Source organism: Mobula hypostoma, chromosome 4, assembly GCF_963921235.1.
Source record: "Mobula hypostoma chromosome 4, sMobHyp1.1, whole genome shotgun sequence".
NCBI classification, from domain to species: domain Eukaryota; kingdom Metazoa; phylum Chordata; class Chondrichthyes; order Myliobatiformes; family Myliobatidae; genus Mobula; species Mobula hypostoma.
The window spans coordinates 70470846-70487601 of NC_086100.1; the positions used below are offsets into that span (position 1 = coordinate 70470846).

The following is a 16756-nucleotide window of genomic DNA, read 5'->3' on the forward strand; positions in this document are numbered from 1 at the left end:
TCACCACATTTACAGGAAAGATTCACTAGGATGTTGTCCGCAGTTATGAGAAGGAGTGGAAGAGGCTGTGAGGATCCTGAGGGAGGAATAAAAACTTATATGGGCTATAAGGCAGGAGATTGGGGCTGAGAGGAAATAGATCAGCCGTGATGAAATGGCCTAATTCTGCTGCTATAAGTCAGGTTGATAGTGGGAAACATGTCTCGGTAGTGGCAGTATTTAACAGTAGAGGGCATAGGTTTGGAGTAGATTTGAGGAAGAACTTTTTCCACTCGGAGGATGACTAATCTGGAATGTTCTACATGAATGGGTGGAATAGGTAGGGGCTTTAAAATTAGAAGCTTTCAGACACGGAGATAGTAGATGGGTTTCATATCGTTATTGATGGCCGGAATTGGCGTCACTGTCTGAAGAGCTTGTTTTTTTCTGTGCTGTATGACTCAATTAATTCTTTATCAGGTACTTTGAGCCTGATGAAGAATTCATTGATAAAGAATTCACGAGGACGGGTGGGCTCGAAGATTTGTCAATTATTCCTGGTCTGTAGCTTTGTCATTTAGCATAAGTGCACGTTGTATTTTCCTTTTTAAAAGCTCTCGCTTGATTGCCTACGAAAATAAATTCAAAGGCCTTCCCTTTCCACACAACAGACGCACACATATCCTGAAACTTCCGGAAACCGAAGGGTCAGATCAGACACAGGAAGCGGGATAGCTGGCGACATTTTTTTTATTTGGTATTATTTTCAAAGCTGAGTGAGAGGGAGTTGAATATTTACTTGCAAAATGGTGAAGATCTCACTGTCCAGCTCCCTGGGGCAGAAGCCAGAAAAAGCGGAAGGCGAAGCGGATAAAACCGAAATTCTTATCCCTCAAGCTGACGTAAGTCAATTTTAATTTCTGCTCAATTACATGTAAGCAGTGTCGATTTCTTAAATTCACATATAATTAACATGCATATTGTTTTGTTAGAGGTTGCTTTAGCTTTGGGAAATTACTACAGTGTATCTTTGACTTAAACTAACATTTTGGGTGCAGCATACATCAAAGTTGCTGGTGAACGCAGCAGTATGTTGAAACCAAGAATGTGCCAGAAATTACATTGGATGTATTGTATCTTAAAAGAACTGTTTATAATTTTTGTGCGTTCGCTATTTATAATTCATTAACCTCTCCTCTCCTGCGAGTGGTTAATAGCGTTGTTTCAAGAACTGTTTTTTTTTTAATTGGTTAAATTACCTTGGAAAGGAACGACACCAGTGTTTATAAAATACGGTAGGAGATGCTGAAGACCAAGTTTCAGACAGGAAGCTTTGTTAAAACAGAGGACTGAGAAAGCACGGGGGGGGGCGTTGAGGGAGGGAAGGGTGTTTCACAAACGAATGCAAATAGAAAGCAGGGCTTCCTAAATAAAATTGTTGTACAAACAGTATATTCATCCCCTGTGCATCTTGCATTTTGTTTAGCTGTAACTACTTAATCATTAATTAAACAGATGAGGTTGACACATTTAACTAGAGTTCATAGTGCTCATAATTTTTCTTTCGTACCATTATTGCAAAACTCCTCGATTGCGTAACACATGTAAAATCCTAGCTGAAAAGCAAAATATTCTCTAGTGATTTAATTTCTCCTATGTATTAATTTACGGCTGATTTCTCTATTAAACAGAATGCACATTGGAGCCTGTGTTTTTATGGTAATTAAAAGAAAGATCTATTGTTGTTTTCAGTAATTGATGTCTATGGACATGTTATGACTTGCTCATTGACTTAAATTTTCACTTCAAATAATTACAAATGTAATGTTTTCCAGTTGGTTTGCCTGAATTTGTATATCATATCTACATTCTGCAATTTTTAGTAATTTATCAGTGAGTTAAAAATATTGAAAGGCGATTGTTTCTGGCATTTAAAACAATCTGCTGCAAGTTTGATCATGGTTCACACCATATTGAAAATGTAACTACTGTTTCAGTTTTGAGGTACCCCTGATTGGGTGTAGCTGAAGTTCACCTGGCTGATTGCTGGAAAGGTGGTAATGTCATATGAGGAGAGATTGGGTTGAATAGGAATATTTATCCTGCTTTACAAGAACAAGTGAAAATCTCATTGAAAATGCAGTGTCCTGATAGGGTTTGGGAGACCAGATGCACAGAGGAGTAATTCCCCTGGGTGGAGTATCTGAACCAGGAGTCACAGTTTCTGGATATGGAGTAGGAGATTTAGGACTGAGATGCATGTTCATGGAGGTGGTGATCCTATAGAAGGATGTGAAGATTGAATCACTGAAGATATTTAAGGAGATAGATTTACAGACAGTTGGAGAGAACAGGAATGGGATGGATGATCAGCCATAATTGTATTGAATGGTGAGGCAAACTCAAAGGCTACTACTGTTCCTATTAAAAAAAATTATACTGATTTTTAGTTAACATGAATCATATGCTGAAATAGTGGATCAGTATTCAGTGATCCATACCATAACAGACAGAATGTAGTATTTCATCACATCTCTATGACACAATATTTCATTTGCTGGCTTCACAATTTCTTCTGAAACATCATGCACTGATTTTTTTTCCTTCAACTTTTAATAGATGACCAGAGGACAACAAATGTATTAGGGGAAAAATACTGACTTAAGATTTTTTCATCTGTAATCATAAACTAAACATTTTTTGTAGTGGTTAGCATAATACTTTCCAGTACCAGTGATGGGAATTCAATTCCACCTGCTACCTGCAAGGAGTTTGTACATTCTCCCTGTGATTCAGTTTCCATCCACATTCCAAAGATGTAGAGGTTAGGGTGAGTAAGTTGTGGGCATGCTACATTGGCATCAGAAGCATGGCAATACTTGCGGGCTGCCCCCAGCACAATCCACAATCCTCGGATTATGTTGGTCATTGATGCAAATGACATTATCTCACTGTATATTTCAATGTATATGTGACAGATAAAGCTGAGCTAAACTATCATTGATCGTGTGAATAGTCAGAGGCTTTTTCCCAGGGCTGAAATGGCTAACACAAGAGGGCACAGTTTTAAGGTGCTTAGAAGTAGGTACAAAGGAGATGTCAGGGGTAAGTATTTTACATAGAGAGTGGTGACTGTGTGGAATGGGCTACCGCTGACAATGGTGGAGGCAAGTACAATAGGGTCTTTTAGATGACTCTTGGATAAGTATGTGGAGCTTAGAAAAATAGAGGGCTATGGGTAACCCGAGGTAATTTCTGAAGTAAGTACATTTTCAGCACAGCTTTGTGGGCCGAAGGGCCTGTATTGTGCTGTAGGTTTTCTTTGTTTCTATGTAATCTAATCTAATTGTATCTTTAAAGAGAATTTTTAAAATTGTGTTTTTAACTGTTTTGAAGAAGAACTGGCACAAAAGCTTGGGGCTCTGCACTAAGCCCTGTATCTTTGACCTGCCAATATTAGGACAGAGCATGTTACTCTCGTGGCTAACAGCTTGAAGAGTAGGAATTTGAGGATGATATAGAAACTTTAAAATAGTCAAAAGTGCTTCACAGGGAGACAATGTTTGACAGATAGCTACAAGTGGACAGAATCGGAGAAGTGCAAACTATGTAAATATCAGAGGGCAAGATAGTCATTTGAAAACAAGCATAAACATTTTAAACATAAGACATTGTTTAACCATGAGCCACTGTAGGTAAATGTTCATTGGAATAATTAGGAGTAAAGTATCCTGCTTGCCTTCATACCCACCTAATTTACCTGTATTACAAATGGAAGAAAATCTGCAAATGCTGGAAATCCAAGCAACACACACATACATTTACCTGCGTTTGTACCTTTGATAACTGTGGACTTAAAAATCAAGGTCTCAGTTTTCCTCTACTGTTTCAGTAACTTATCATATATTGTTTATTTAAGGGTCGGTTTGTCTAAGCGTTACCTCCATTTGCCACCTCTTTGACTACTTGACCAGCCATCGACTCATTCCTAATATTTTTGTTTATTTCCACGTCATATAGGCATCATTTTTCTCATCTGCAAGTATAATAACATCATTCCCATTATATTTATGTCCAGGTTACCAATGTGTACCTTGAAAGTTAAGGGACCGAACATTAAATTTTAAGCCCCACTTCACTCATTAAAATGTTCACAGGTCATCACTATTTATTTCCAGTCAGTGTGCTAGCCTTGAATTCAAAGTCTCTCTTTTCCTTGGGACTGATGGTTATTGTGTTTTTTCTAATCATCTTACTGACCTTTTCTGACTTGCAAATTTTTTAACAAAACTTCCAAAACAGCATGTGCCAATGAAGATCAGCATCTGCAACTGAGTAAACGATCGCTTGTTTTGGAGCGATGATATCACCTGGCAGACTTTTAGTCATAGTTCTTATCAGAAATACAATCACAATGAAACAGATCAAATCATACTCAGTGCATTGAGGCAAAACAATGCAAGGCAGGAACAATGCAGAATAAAGTGTAACAGAAACACAAAGTGCAAGTAAACTATAAAGTGCAAAATCATAATGAGGAGAGAAACAGAGAATGACTGGGCCAGGTAGGCTCTTTGATTATACTGGCTGCATTATTGAGGCGGCAAGAAGGATACACAAGGTCTGTGTAGGAGACCACGTAATTCATGGCAAGTTATGTGCTGGTGGCAATTCTCCGAAACTTCTGCCACCTCCTACTGGATCCCACCACTAAACACATCTTTCCCTCCTCACCACTTTCTGCTTCCTGCAGGGATCGCTCCCTATACGAATCCCTTGTCCATTCGTCCCTCCTCACTGATCTCCCTCCCGGCACTTATCCTTGCAAGCAGAACAAGTGCTACACCTGCCCTACACCTTCTCCCTCACTAACATTCAGGTCCTGAACAGGCCTTCCGGGTGAGGGGACACTTCACCCATGAGTCTGTTGGGGTGGAAAGGCCAGTAGTGCTGAGGAAGCAGAGAGTCTGCAGAGAGACTTGGATGGATTGGAAGAATGGGCAGAGAAGTGGCAAATGAAATACAATGTTGGAAAGTGTATGGTTATGCACTTTGGCAGAAGAAATAAACGGGCAGACTATTATTTAAATGGGGAGAGCATTCAAAGTTCTGAGATGCAACGGGACTCGGGAGTCCTCGTACAGGATACCCTTAAGGTTAACCTCCAGTTTGAGCCGGTGGTGAAGAAGGCAAATGCAATGTTGGCATTCATTTCTAGAGGAATAGAGTATAGGAGCAGCGATGTAATGTTGAGGCTGTATAAGGTGCTGGTGAGACCTCACTTGGAGTACTGTGGGCAGTTTTGGTCTCCTTATTTAAGAAAGGATGTGCTGACGTTGGAGAGGGTACAGAGAAGATTCACTAGAATGATTCTGGGAATGAGAGGGTTAACATATGAAGAACGTTTGTCTGCTCTTGGACTGTATTCCTTGGAGTTTAGAGGAGTGAGGGGAGACCTCATAGAAATATTTCGAATGTTGAAAGGCGTGGACAGAGTGGATGTGGCAAAGCTGTTTCCCATGATGGGGGAGTCTAATACGAGAAGGCATGACTTAAGGATTGAAGGGCACCCTTTCAGAACAGAAATGCAAAGAAATTTTTTTAGCCAGAGGGTGGTGAATCTATGGAATTTGTTGCCACGAGCGGCAGTGGAGGCCAAGTCATTGGGTGTATTCAAGGCAGAGATTGATAGGTATCTGAGTAGCCGGGGCATCAAAGGTTATGGTGAGAAGGCGGGGGGAGTGGGACTAAATGGGAGAATGGATCAGCTCATGATAAAATGGCAGAGCAGACTCGATGGGCCGAATGGCCGACTTCTGCTCCTTTGTCTTATGGTCTTATGTACTGTGTTTGGTGCAACTGATGTGGCCTCTTGTATATCGGTGAGATCTGATGTAGATTGGGAGACCGCTTCGCCGAGCATCTATGCTCCATCCACCAGAACAAGCGAGATCTCCCAATGGCCACCCATTTTAATTCAACTTCCCATTCCCATTCTGGTATGTCCATCCACAGCCTCCTCCACTGTCAGGATAAGGCCACACTTAGCTTGGAGGAACAACGCCTTATATTCGGTTTGGGTAGCCTCCAACCTGATGGCATGAGCATCAATTTCTCAAATTTCCAGTAATGCCTCCCCCTCCCCCCACTGCTCCCCTTCACCATTTCCCATCCTCTTTTCCCCCTCTCATGTTATCTCCTTGCCTGCCTATCGCCTCCCTCTGGTGCTGCTCCCCCCACCCCCTTTTTCCTTTCTTCCATGGCCTTCTGTCTCTTTCACCAATCATTTCCTAGCTCTTTACTTCATCCCTGTCCCTCTAAGTTTCACCTAACGCCTGATGTTTCTCTCTCTCATTCCCCCACCTTTCAAATTTACTCAGCATTTTTTCTCCAGTCCTGCCAAAGGGTTTTGGTCCAAAACGCTGACTGTGCTTTTCTCCATAGATGCTGCCTGGCCTGTTGAGCACTTCCAGCATTTTGTGTGTGTTGCTCTGTGTAGGAGAGGCTGGTTTTTGTGTTGTGCTGAGTTGTGTCCACAGCTTTCTGTACTTCCTTGTGGTCACATGCTGAGCAGTTGCCTTGCCAGGCAATTATGCATCCAGATAGGGTGCTTTATATCAGTGGTCCCCAACCTCTGGGCCGCGGACCGATATCGGGCTGCGAAGCATGCAAGGGTGCAGCGGTAGCCGGGATGCACCCAACACATCTTTAAGAAAAAAGCCAAAATAAACAAGCTAATTAATTAGGTGCTGACCGGCACATAAATGTAGGCCCAGATCAGAGGTGACACAATTAATTAAGCATTATCACTTATTTTTGTTCATTTCCTATTAAAGATTGTACTATGTTAGCTCTCAACTTGGAGTAGTTGTATCCTACAGTGTCTGCCAGTGGAGCTTCCATGAGCTATAGACTTTGGTTTAATCCAGTCATCATGAGCTATTCCGGTAATGATGTGGACATTTTAGTAAAGGCTGTTTCTACTTGATCTGTCAAAGCTGAGTGTGATCAAAAGTGTGCATTACAAATTACTTTTTGGAATATCTATTTGCATTATATGATGTACAGACTAAGCAATTTCCTCAAGTGCACTTTTTAATGTGCATTAACTTATATAAAGATGGATTAAGATGTTCCAGTATATACCCTCAGTAGTGACTTTTCTCAGTACACATGTACACCTGCTCATTAATGTACTGTAAATATATAATCCATATATAATATATAATGCGGCAGCAACTCAATGCATAAAACCATGCAGACGTGGTCAAGAGTTTCAGTTGTTGCTCAGACCATACATAAGAATGGGGAAGGAATGTGACCGTGGAATGACTGTGGTGCCAGATGGGGAGGTTTGAGTACTTCAGAAACTGCTGATTCCTGCGAATTTCATGCATAACAGTTTCTAAGAGTTTACAGAGAATAGTGCGTAAAACAAAAAACATCAATGAGCAGCAGTTATGTGGATGAAAATGTCTTGCTAATGAGGGAGGTCAGAGGTGAATGACCAGACTGGTTCAAGCTGACGAGATGGTGACAGTAACTCAAATAGCCACGTGTTACAACACTGGTGTGCAGAAGAACTTCTCCGAACACACAACACATCAAACCTTGAAATGAATGGAGTACAGCAGAAGACTATGAACAGACTTAGTGGCACTTTTTTTAGACACAGGAAGTACCTAATAAAGTGGCCACTGAGCCTATAGCATCATTTATGTTGTAAAATGTTCCAAGATACTCCAACATTGTCAGACAAAATTTTGCACCTAGCTGCATAAGGAGATATTAAGACAAACAAAGTGCGCCACGGTAGCGTAGTGGTTAGTGTGACACTATTTCAGCTTGGGGTGTCAGAGTCCGGAGTTTAATTCCAGCGTTACCTTTAAGAAGTGTGTATGTCTTCCCCTTGGAATGTGTGGGTTTTCTCCTGGTCCTCCGGTTCCTTCTCACAGTTCACAGACATAGGTTAATTGGTTATTAGGCTAAGGGGCTGCTGGATGGTGCGGCTCGAAGGGCCGGAGGGCCTGTTCCGTGCTGTGTCTCTAAATAAAATAAAAATAATAATCTAGTTCATTGAAATGCCATGAAAGAGCAGTCAGAGTGTGAGGGGAGGATTGTCAGAGTTTGGTGCAGAAAGTTGATACCTAAATCATTTCTTCAGGGCTAATCCAGGAGTTGGTGTAGTAGACCTTTCCTGAGCTGATGTTCAATGGGAATGTCTCCGCTTCTGTATGAGGATATGAAGCATTTTGGTATTTGACGAGCAGCCCGGATTCTAGGCCATTGATCCAGTTCACATCCCACCAACCCAACGTGGAGCTTAAGTTCAGGTAGCTAAATAAGACTGAAGTTAATCGTAGCTATGAAACTTTGTCTTGGAACTCTATCCTGGCATTGTGTGGTCTAGTAATTCCTGTGGGTTTGAGATGTTTTGTACCTGTAGTACAGATGTATACTAGAAACATAGAAACATAGAAAATAGATGCAGGAGTAGGCCATTCAGCCCTTCGAGCCTGCACCGCCATTTATTATGATCATGGCTGATCATCCAACTCAGAACCCTGCACCAGCCTTCCCTCCATACCCCCTGATCCCCATAGCCACAAGGGCCATATCTAACTCCCTCTTAAATATAGCCAATGAACTGGCCTCAACTGTTTCCTGTGGCAGAGAATTCCACAGATTCACCACTCTCTGTGTGAAGAAGCTTTTCCTAATCTCAGTCCTAAAAGGCTTCCCCCTTATCCTCAAACTGTGACCCCTCGTTCTGGACTTCCCCAACATCGGGAACAATCTTCCTGCATCTAGCCTGTCCAATCCCTTTAGGATTTTATACGTTTCAATCAGATCCCCCCTCAATCTTCTAAATTCCAACGAGTACAAGCCCAGTTCATCCAGTCTTTCTTCATATGAAAGTTCTGCCATCCCAGGAATCAATCTGGTGAACCTTCTTTGTACTCCCTCTATGGCAAGGATGTCTTTCCTCAGATTAGGGGACCAAAACTGCACACAATACTCCAGGTGTGGTCTCACCAAGGCCTTGTACAACTGCAGTAGTACCTCCCTGCTCCTGTACTCGAATCCTCTTGCTATAAATGCCAGCATACCATTCGCCTTTTTCACCGCCTGCTGTACCTGCATGCCCACTTTCAATGACTGGTGTATAATGACACCCAGGTCTCGTTGCACCTCCCCTTTTCCTAATCAGCCACCATTCAGATAATAATCTGTTTTCCTATTTTTGCCACCAAAGTGGATAACTTCACATTTATCCACATTAAATTGCATCTGCCATGAATTTGCCCACTCACCCAACCTATCCAAATCACCCTGCATCCTCTTAGCATCCTCCTCACAGATAACACTGCCGCCCAGCTTCGTGTCATCCGCAAACTTGGAGATGCTGCATTTAATTCCCTCATCCAAGTCATTAATATATATTGTAAACAACTGGGGTCCCAGCACTGAGCCTTGCGGTACCCCACTAGTCACTGTCTGCCATTCTGAAAAGGTCCCGTTTATTCCCACTCTTTGCTTCCTGTCTGCTAACCAATTCTCTATCCACATCAATACCTTACCCCCAATACCGTGTGCTTTAAGTTTGCACACTAATCTCCTGTGTGAGACCTTGTCAAAAGCCTTTTGAAAATCCAAATATACCACATCCACTGGTTCTCCCCTATCCACTCTACTAGTTACATCCTCAAAAAATTCTGTGAGATTCGTCAGACATGATTTTCCTTTCACAAATCCATGCTGACTTTGTCCGATGATTTCACCGCTTTCCAAGTGTGCTGTTATCTCATCTTTGATAACTGACTCCAGCAGTTTCCCCACCACTGACGTTAGGCTAACCGGTCTATAATTCCCCGGTTTCTCTCTCCCTCCTTTTTTAAAAAGTGGGGTTACATTAGCCACCCTCCAATCCTCAGGAACTAGTCCAGAATCTAACGAGTTTTAAAAAATTATCACTGATGCATCCACTATTTCTTGGGCTACTTCCTTAAGCACTCTGGAATGCAGACCATCTGGCCCTGGGGATTTATCTGGCTTTAATCCCTTTAATTTACCTAACACCACTTCCCTACTGACATGTATTTCGCTCAGTTCCTCCATCTCACTGGACCCTCTGTCCCCTACTATTTCTGGAAGATTATTTATGTCCTCCTTAGTGAAGACAGAACCAAAGTAATTATTCAATTGGTCTGCCATGTCCTTGCTCCCCATAATCAATTCACCTGTTTCTGTCTGTAGGGGACCTACATTTGTCTTTACCAGTCTTTTCCTTTTTACATATCTATTATAAAAGCTTTTACAGTCAGTTTTTATGTTCCCTGCCAGTTTTCTCTCATAATCTTTTTTCCCCTTCCTAATTAAGCCCTTTGTCCTCCTCTGCTGAACTCTGAGTTAACTAATTAACTAATTCCAGCTAAAATTAACTAGATCTAAAGCTGAGGTTCTACTAACTGGTGGTTAATTAATCTTCCTGTACAATTTTTGCAGTCTCAGCTGACAATATTTCTCACTCAGATACTTGGGTTACAGACAGTACTTGCCACCCTCGTGTGATGACTATATTTCAAAAGAACAGTTTTGCTGCTTAGAGAAGGATGATCAGGGCAATTTTCATGATCTGGATTTTCTGTGATGCAGCAATTTTTGAGAATTGCAGATGAGGGAGTTTCAACCTGTACTGGATTATGTCAAAACCCATATGCTTCATTAATATTCAGGAAGGAATTTAGTCCATCCTTGTCTCATCTGTACTAAATGTTGACTCTAGACTCACCAATGTGGGTGAGTGTGAAAAGCCTCTTCACTTTGGGGCATTAGATAATTGGCGTCAATGTCGCCAGGAATAAATACAAGAACTAACTCTTGCACAAAAGAGATCAAACTGTGAATAACACAGGATTTGGGACCATTGTATCCATCTAGATGACTCCATTAGTGTTGATACTTGTGGAGAAGGAACAAATTTAATTTTCAATGGAAGTTTCTCAGTCCAAATGAGAGAGGTGGCTCTACCATGTGGCACACAAAAACATTACACCACATCAAGGGTTAATTTGCAAATACTTTGACTCCACCCTATTCACATTTACAATATACTTTGGGTGGTTTATAACACATCTAATCTTGAATTTATCAACTATAGATAGAGGTTTTGTTTTCCTGAGTTGAGCAAGTGAGAAACTGACACGTAACCATTTAACAATTTTCAAAAATGTTGGTTATGTTAAGGTGGCATTTGGAAGGTCATCAGCTTGAATGAAATCAGTGAATGGAAAACAGCTCCGTTTCTTTCCCAGCATGTGATACCTGACCTGTTGACTTTTTCCAGCATTTTCAGGTTTTATTTTCGGATTTGCAGCATCTGCAGCTTTTTCATTATCATCATTATGTGCTGCGTCTTATGATGCGAGTGATCATGGTCTTTGACCTTGATTGTTCTTGGCAAATTTTTCTGCAGAAATAGTTTGCCATTGCCTTTGTCTGGGCAGTGTCTGTACAAGATGGGTGACCCCAGCCGTTATCAGTACTCTTCAGAGATGCCTGGCATCAGTTGTCACCTAACCAAGTCTGGTGATGTGTACCGGCTGTTCATATGACCATCCATCACCTGCTCCCATGGCTTAACGTGACCCTGATAAGGGGCTAAGCTTGTGCTACACCTTGCCCAAGGGTGACCTGCAGGCTAGCAGAGGGAAGGGGCACCTTACACTTTTTTTTAGAATGTAATTATAATATTTATTTTATTGTGTTCCTAATGTGTTGCCTGGACAGATGAAAGATACTATAGTTCAGTATGATATGGAACTTGAAGGCTGAGGCTGTGGCATAAACAAATTTAGTTATAAATTTCATTCTTACAGCTATTTCTTTGCTACAAGTATTGCAGCATAATGATAATTTAATAGAACATGGAACAAGACCTTCGGCCAACTATGTTTCCCGCAACCATAATCCCAATCTAATTAATTCCAACATGGTCTTTGTCCCTCTATTCCCCACCTGTTCACTTATTTGTCTAAATGTCTTTTAAATATCACTACTGCTTCCAGGCCCTTAGCACACTCTGTAATTTTTCAAAAAAGTACTTGCCTTAGAATCTCTCATCTCACGTCAAACTTATGGCTTTGAGTATTTAATATATCTCCTCTGGGAAGAATGTTCTATTTACCCTCTCTATACCTTTCATGATTTTATATACTTCTGTCGGATCACTCCACAGCCTCTGGCATTCTAGAGAAAACAATCCAAGTTTGTCCCTTTATACTTAATAGACTCCAATCCAGACAATGTTTTTCTCTAACAACACATATAAAAATTGCTGGTGAACACAGCAGGCCAGGCAGCATCTATAGGATCTTCCTATAGATGCTGCCTGGCCTGCTGCATTTACCAGCAATTTTTATGTGTGTTGCTTGAAATTTCAGCATCTGCAGATTTCCTCGTGTTAATGTTTTTCTCTAGTTCTGATGAAGGGTCTCCACAAAAAAACGGCGACTATACTCCTTTCCATAGATACTGGCAGGCCTGCTGAGTTCCTCCAGCATTTTGTGTGTGTTCCCTGGATTTCCAGCATCTGCAGATTTTCTCTTATTCTGTGAATGTTCAGGTGAACTTATTTTGCACCACTTCAAATTCTCCAAGTTCTTCTTGTAGTGTTGCAACTGCGCCTAGATCTCTAAATGTGACTTATCTAAAGCTCTTTTACAGCTGCAACAGAGCTTCGCAGCTGTTTTATTCACTGCCTAGAGCAATGATTGTAAGCATGCCATACGCCTTCTTTACCACCCTACCTACTTATGCTGCAACTTTCCAGGAGCTATGGACATGCATATCAAGTTTCCTCTGTATATCAGTACTTCTGAGGGTCCTGCCTTGTACTGTATGTTTTCTTATTGTTTTTGACCTCTCAAGATAAAGTACTTACACTTGTCTGGATTAAACTCCATCTGCCATTTTTCTGCCCAAACATCCAACTGATCAATATCCTGCTGTATCCTATGACCATCTAACTCACTGTTACTGATCCACCAATTTTCATATCATATATGATCAGACTATATACATTTTCATCCAGTTTTGTATTTGCGCTACAAACAGCTGTCCCAGCACCGAACCGTGCAGAACACCAGTTTCTGTTCTGCATTCCCTGTGTCCACAGATTCTGATCTAGGATGAAGTTAATACTTTTTTTTTGAACAAAGGTAGAAACATTAACAAACCTTGGTCTTCCTTCCAATGTTAAATAAATGCTAGGGTCGCAATATACCAGATATATTTGGAAGTAAAGTATACAGAAATTGCAGGAGATACACAATAGGTTAGTGAGTATCTTCTCTGACATGTAGATGAGGAGTACTGTTACAGGTTATTAATTTGATCTTGAATGTTTTATGGTTATGCTAAGTAGCTCTTGGCTGCTTGGAATAGCAGGTAAAAGGATAATATGGTAACAATTCATAAACATGAGAAAATCTGCAGATGCTGGAAATCCATAGCAACACACACAAAACGTTGGAGGAACTCAGTAGGTCAGTTAGCATCCATGGAAACAAATAAACAGTCGATATTTTAGGGTCTTCTTCAGAGAAGGGGGAAGATGGCAGAATAAAAAGGTGGGGGCAGGGGGAGGAGGTTAGCTGGAAGGTGATAGGTGAAGCCAGGTGGGTGGGAAGGTCAAAGGCTGGAGAAGAAGGAATCTGAGAGGAGAGCGGACCAAGGGGAAGTGATAGGCAGGTGAGAAGAGGTAGAAGGTCAGAGTGGGGAAGTAGAATATGTTTATTGGAAGGAGAAATCAATATGCATGCCATCAGATTAAAGGCACCTGTTAGTCTTGCGAGACCATGGATCTGCGCTTGGAAAGTCTTCAGTCTCCAAGGCGTAGGCCTAGGCAAGGTTGTATGGAAGACCAGCAGTTGCCCATGCTGCAAGTCTCCCCTCTCCATGACTCCAATGTTGTCCAAGGGAAGGGCATTAGGATCCACACAGCTTGGCATCAGTGTTGTCGCAGAGCAATGTGTGATTAAGTGCCTTGCTCAAGGACACAACACGTTCCCTCGGCTGGGGCTCAAACTCACGACCTTCAGGTGGCTAGTCCAATGCCTTAACCACTTGGCCACGTGCCCACACCATCAGATTAATAGTTGATTTATTGTACATCAGTTCTAAAATTCAGCACTATTGACCTGTGGAACTCAATTTTGGATGCGTCATGCAACACCGGCACTGTTACATTGCCCATTTAGCACAAATGACAGATTAGACTTCTATCTCTTTGCCTAGCAATATGTCCATATGAGGCTATCAAGTGCATTGCTATGGATCTGAATTAGATGATTGTGTCTTTCACGTGTGCCCCGTCATGCAGTTCTGCAATTTGTGCTTGGAAGACAGACTGAGTTGAATTATTAAACTGGTTACTTTTACAGCACATAAACACAATGATACTCAGTAGTGCTTAGAATCACAGTTGAATCACAATTTGTCCTCAGGTACAAAATAATGAATAGACTTTGATTCCTCATAACAATGGGGTCATATTGCTTGACTTCAGTAAATTAGCTTCCAATTACTATCTTGTATTCTAACCTAATGAATCTGTAAATGGAGGTTAATACAGATTTCTGATTAGGTTAGTGACTAAATCTCTTCATTGCCATTTGAAAGAGAATTACAGATTCATTACAATACCAGTCCATAGTAAGGGCGATTGTATTAGTCCCGTTCCATTGTTCCATTTTCATATGCCTTCATTATATTTTCCCTCAAGTACTTAACTCTATTCATGAATTAAATGTAATCTTTGCAGTAAATAAAAAATTACAAAAAGTTGAGGTAAAATTAATGTGTTTGTAGGATTGTACAATACATCGTAGGTTTTGAAAGAGCTGCCTATGACGACAGTGGATGCATTGATTGTCATCTTCCAAAATTCTGAAATGGATAGGTAGGTCACCAGTGCAAGTTGATAGTTTGAGGAAGTAGCTCAAGGTAGCAAGAAACTACATGTCAGTGTGACACCAATGGTAGAGAAAATGCTGAAATGTATTAAGAAAGTGGTATGCTGTTGTTGACATGAACTAGTTAGGCTAAAGGGCCAGTTTAAGTGCTATATGACTATGTACTACACTGCACTTCAACAATAGTAACATGATGAGGCAAAGTCAATGTGGATTTGTGAAAGGGAAATCATCTTTCAACATATCTGTTTGTGACTTTTATTAGGTTGTAATCATACAAAAAAGTCAGTGAAAGTAGATAAGGATGATAATTTGATGCAATGAATTTGGATCATAAGAAAGCTATCATTAAAAAAACAGACACATTGGTGCGGGTCACATACTGGCGTGGATGGAGGATTGATAAACAAACAGAAGTAGAGTGTTGGTGGAAGAGGATGGTTTTGGTTTGGAAGTCCATGACTAGTGGGTGCTGTAGAGATTGCTGCAGGGGCCCAGCTGTTCGCGATTTGTAGTGATGACTTGAATGAAGGGATCAAGTGCAAAATACCCAAATGTGTCGATGTTACAAAGCAACGTGGTGGTGCAGGCTGTGAACAGGATGTAGGTAGGCTCCAAAAGGATATTACTAGGCCAAGTGAATGGGCAGGGCCACAATGAATGGAATTTACTGTAGAAAAGATTTCAGGTCTTCCTAGGTCAGTACCAGAACAGAGGGAAAATATTTTGATGGTGATCTTTGCGTCTCACAGGTCACAGGAGTAATACCAGAAGACTGGAGTGTTACTCCTTTGTTCAAGAGAAGTCACAGGGATAACCTCGGAGATTATAGACCCGTGAGTTTTACTTCGGTGGTGGGCAAACAATTCTGAGAGATGGGATTTGTGAGTATTTGGAGAAGCACTAAATGCCTAGGAATAGGAAGCATTGCTTTGAGAGGGGCAGGTCGTGCTTCATGAGCTTGACTGAACAAATTGTTGAAGCTAGAATAGTGGATGTGGTGTATATAGATTTTAGTGAGATGTTAAATTACAAGTATCAAACAGGTAATATCAACTGACTTAAACCATATTGTTCTTCTACATTTTTTTTATGAGTTCCCCAGTGAAATCTGGTGCAAAGGTTCTCTCATATACGAATATCTCTTTTTTGTACCATCTTGCGATGACGGTAATTTAAAGTGCGGTTATCCACTCTATATGGTACTTCACAGGCTCAGTCAGGAATATGGAAAAAATGATCTAGGTTATTTTTTGGTGGGACGGTAATTTGTAAACGTCCTGACCACATCACCGATGAAGTGCAGCTATCTATTGTGGCTTTACTGACCCTGCAGACGATCTGAAACCACAGCTTAGCAGGCAATTGCAATTAGGCTGTTCACTTTCTGTTATCAGAACATGTTTTTGAGATGCAGGAGGTTTTCTCCAAGTGCTCTGGATACCTTCCACATCCCAGAAATATTTGCATTCCTAGGTCAATTGGCCACTGTCTATGGCAGCTGGCTAATGGCACTTCTGTTACAAGCACCTCTGGATCTCAGCAGTTAATAGCCTTGCAACATTTAAATAACATTCTCCTTTTCCATTCATTAGTGGAGATTAAATCATTGCTGCAGCTGTGTGCACCTTTTAAAAGTACCAGAATCAATATCTTAAATAAATCACAGTCACTGAAGCTGCACTGTTCTTGCCTAGGATCTGTTATGGATTTCTAATGGTTTGTATTTGTACCAGTCATCTTCACATTGATGTGTTTGTTGTCAGAAATGGCAGCTGTGAATCTGCGCTTTTTGAACATAC

General features: G+C 41.1%; 1 protein-coding gene across 1 annotated transcript in view; it reads left to right on the plus strand.

The window, feature by feature from the left end:
* Positions 1–247: 247 nt before the first annotated feature.
* The window catches only part of LOC134345376 (integral membrane protein 2C-like), a 59124-nt gene continuing 42615 nt past the window's right edge, over positions 248–16756 (plus strand). The window contains exons 1-2 of the mRNA XM_063045930.1: positions 248–319; positions 651–881. Of these exons, the coding sequence (XP_062902000.1) occupies positions 786–881 (96 nt within the window). The 5' untranslated portion in view covers positions 248–319; positions 651–785. The remainder of the gene's footprint in view (positions 320–650; positions 882–16756) is intronic.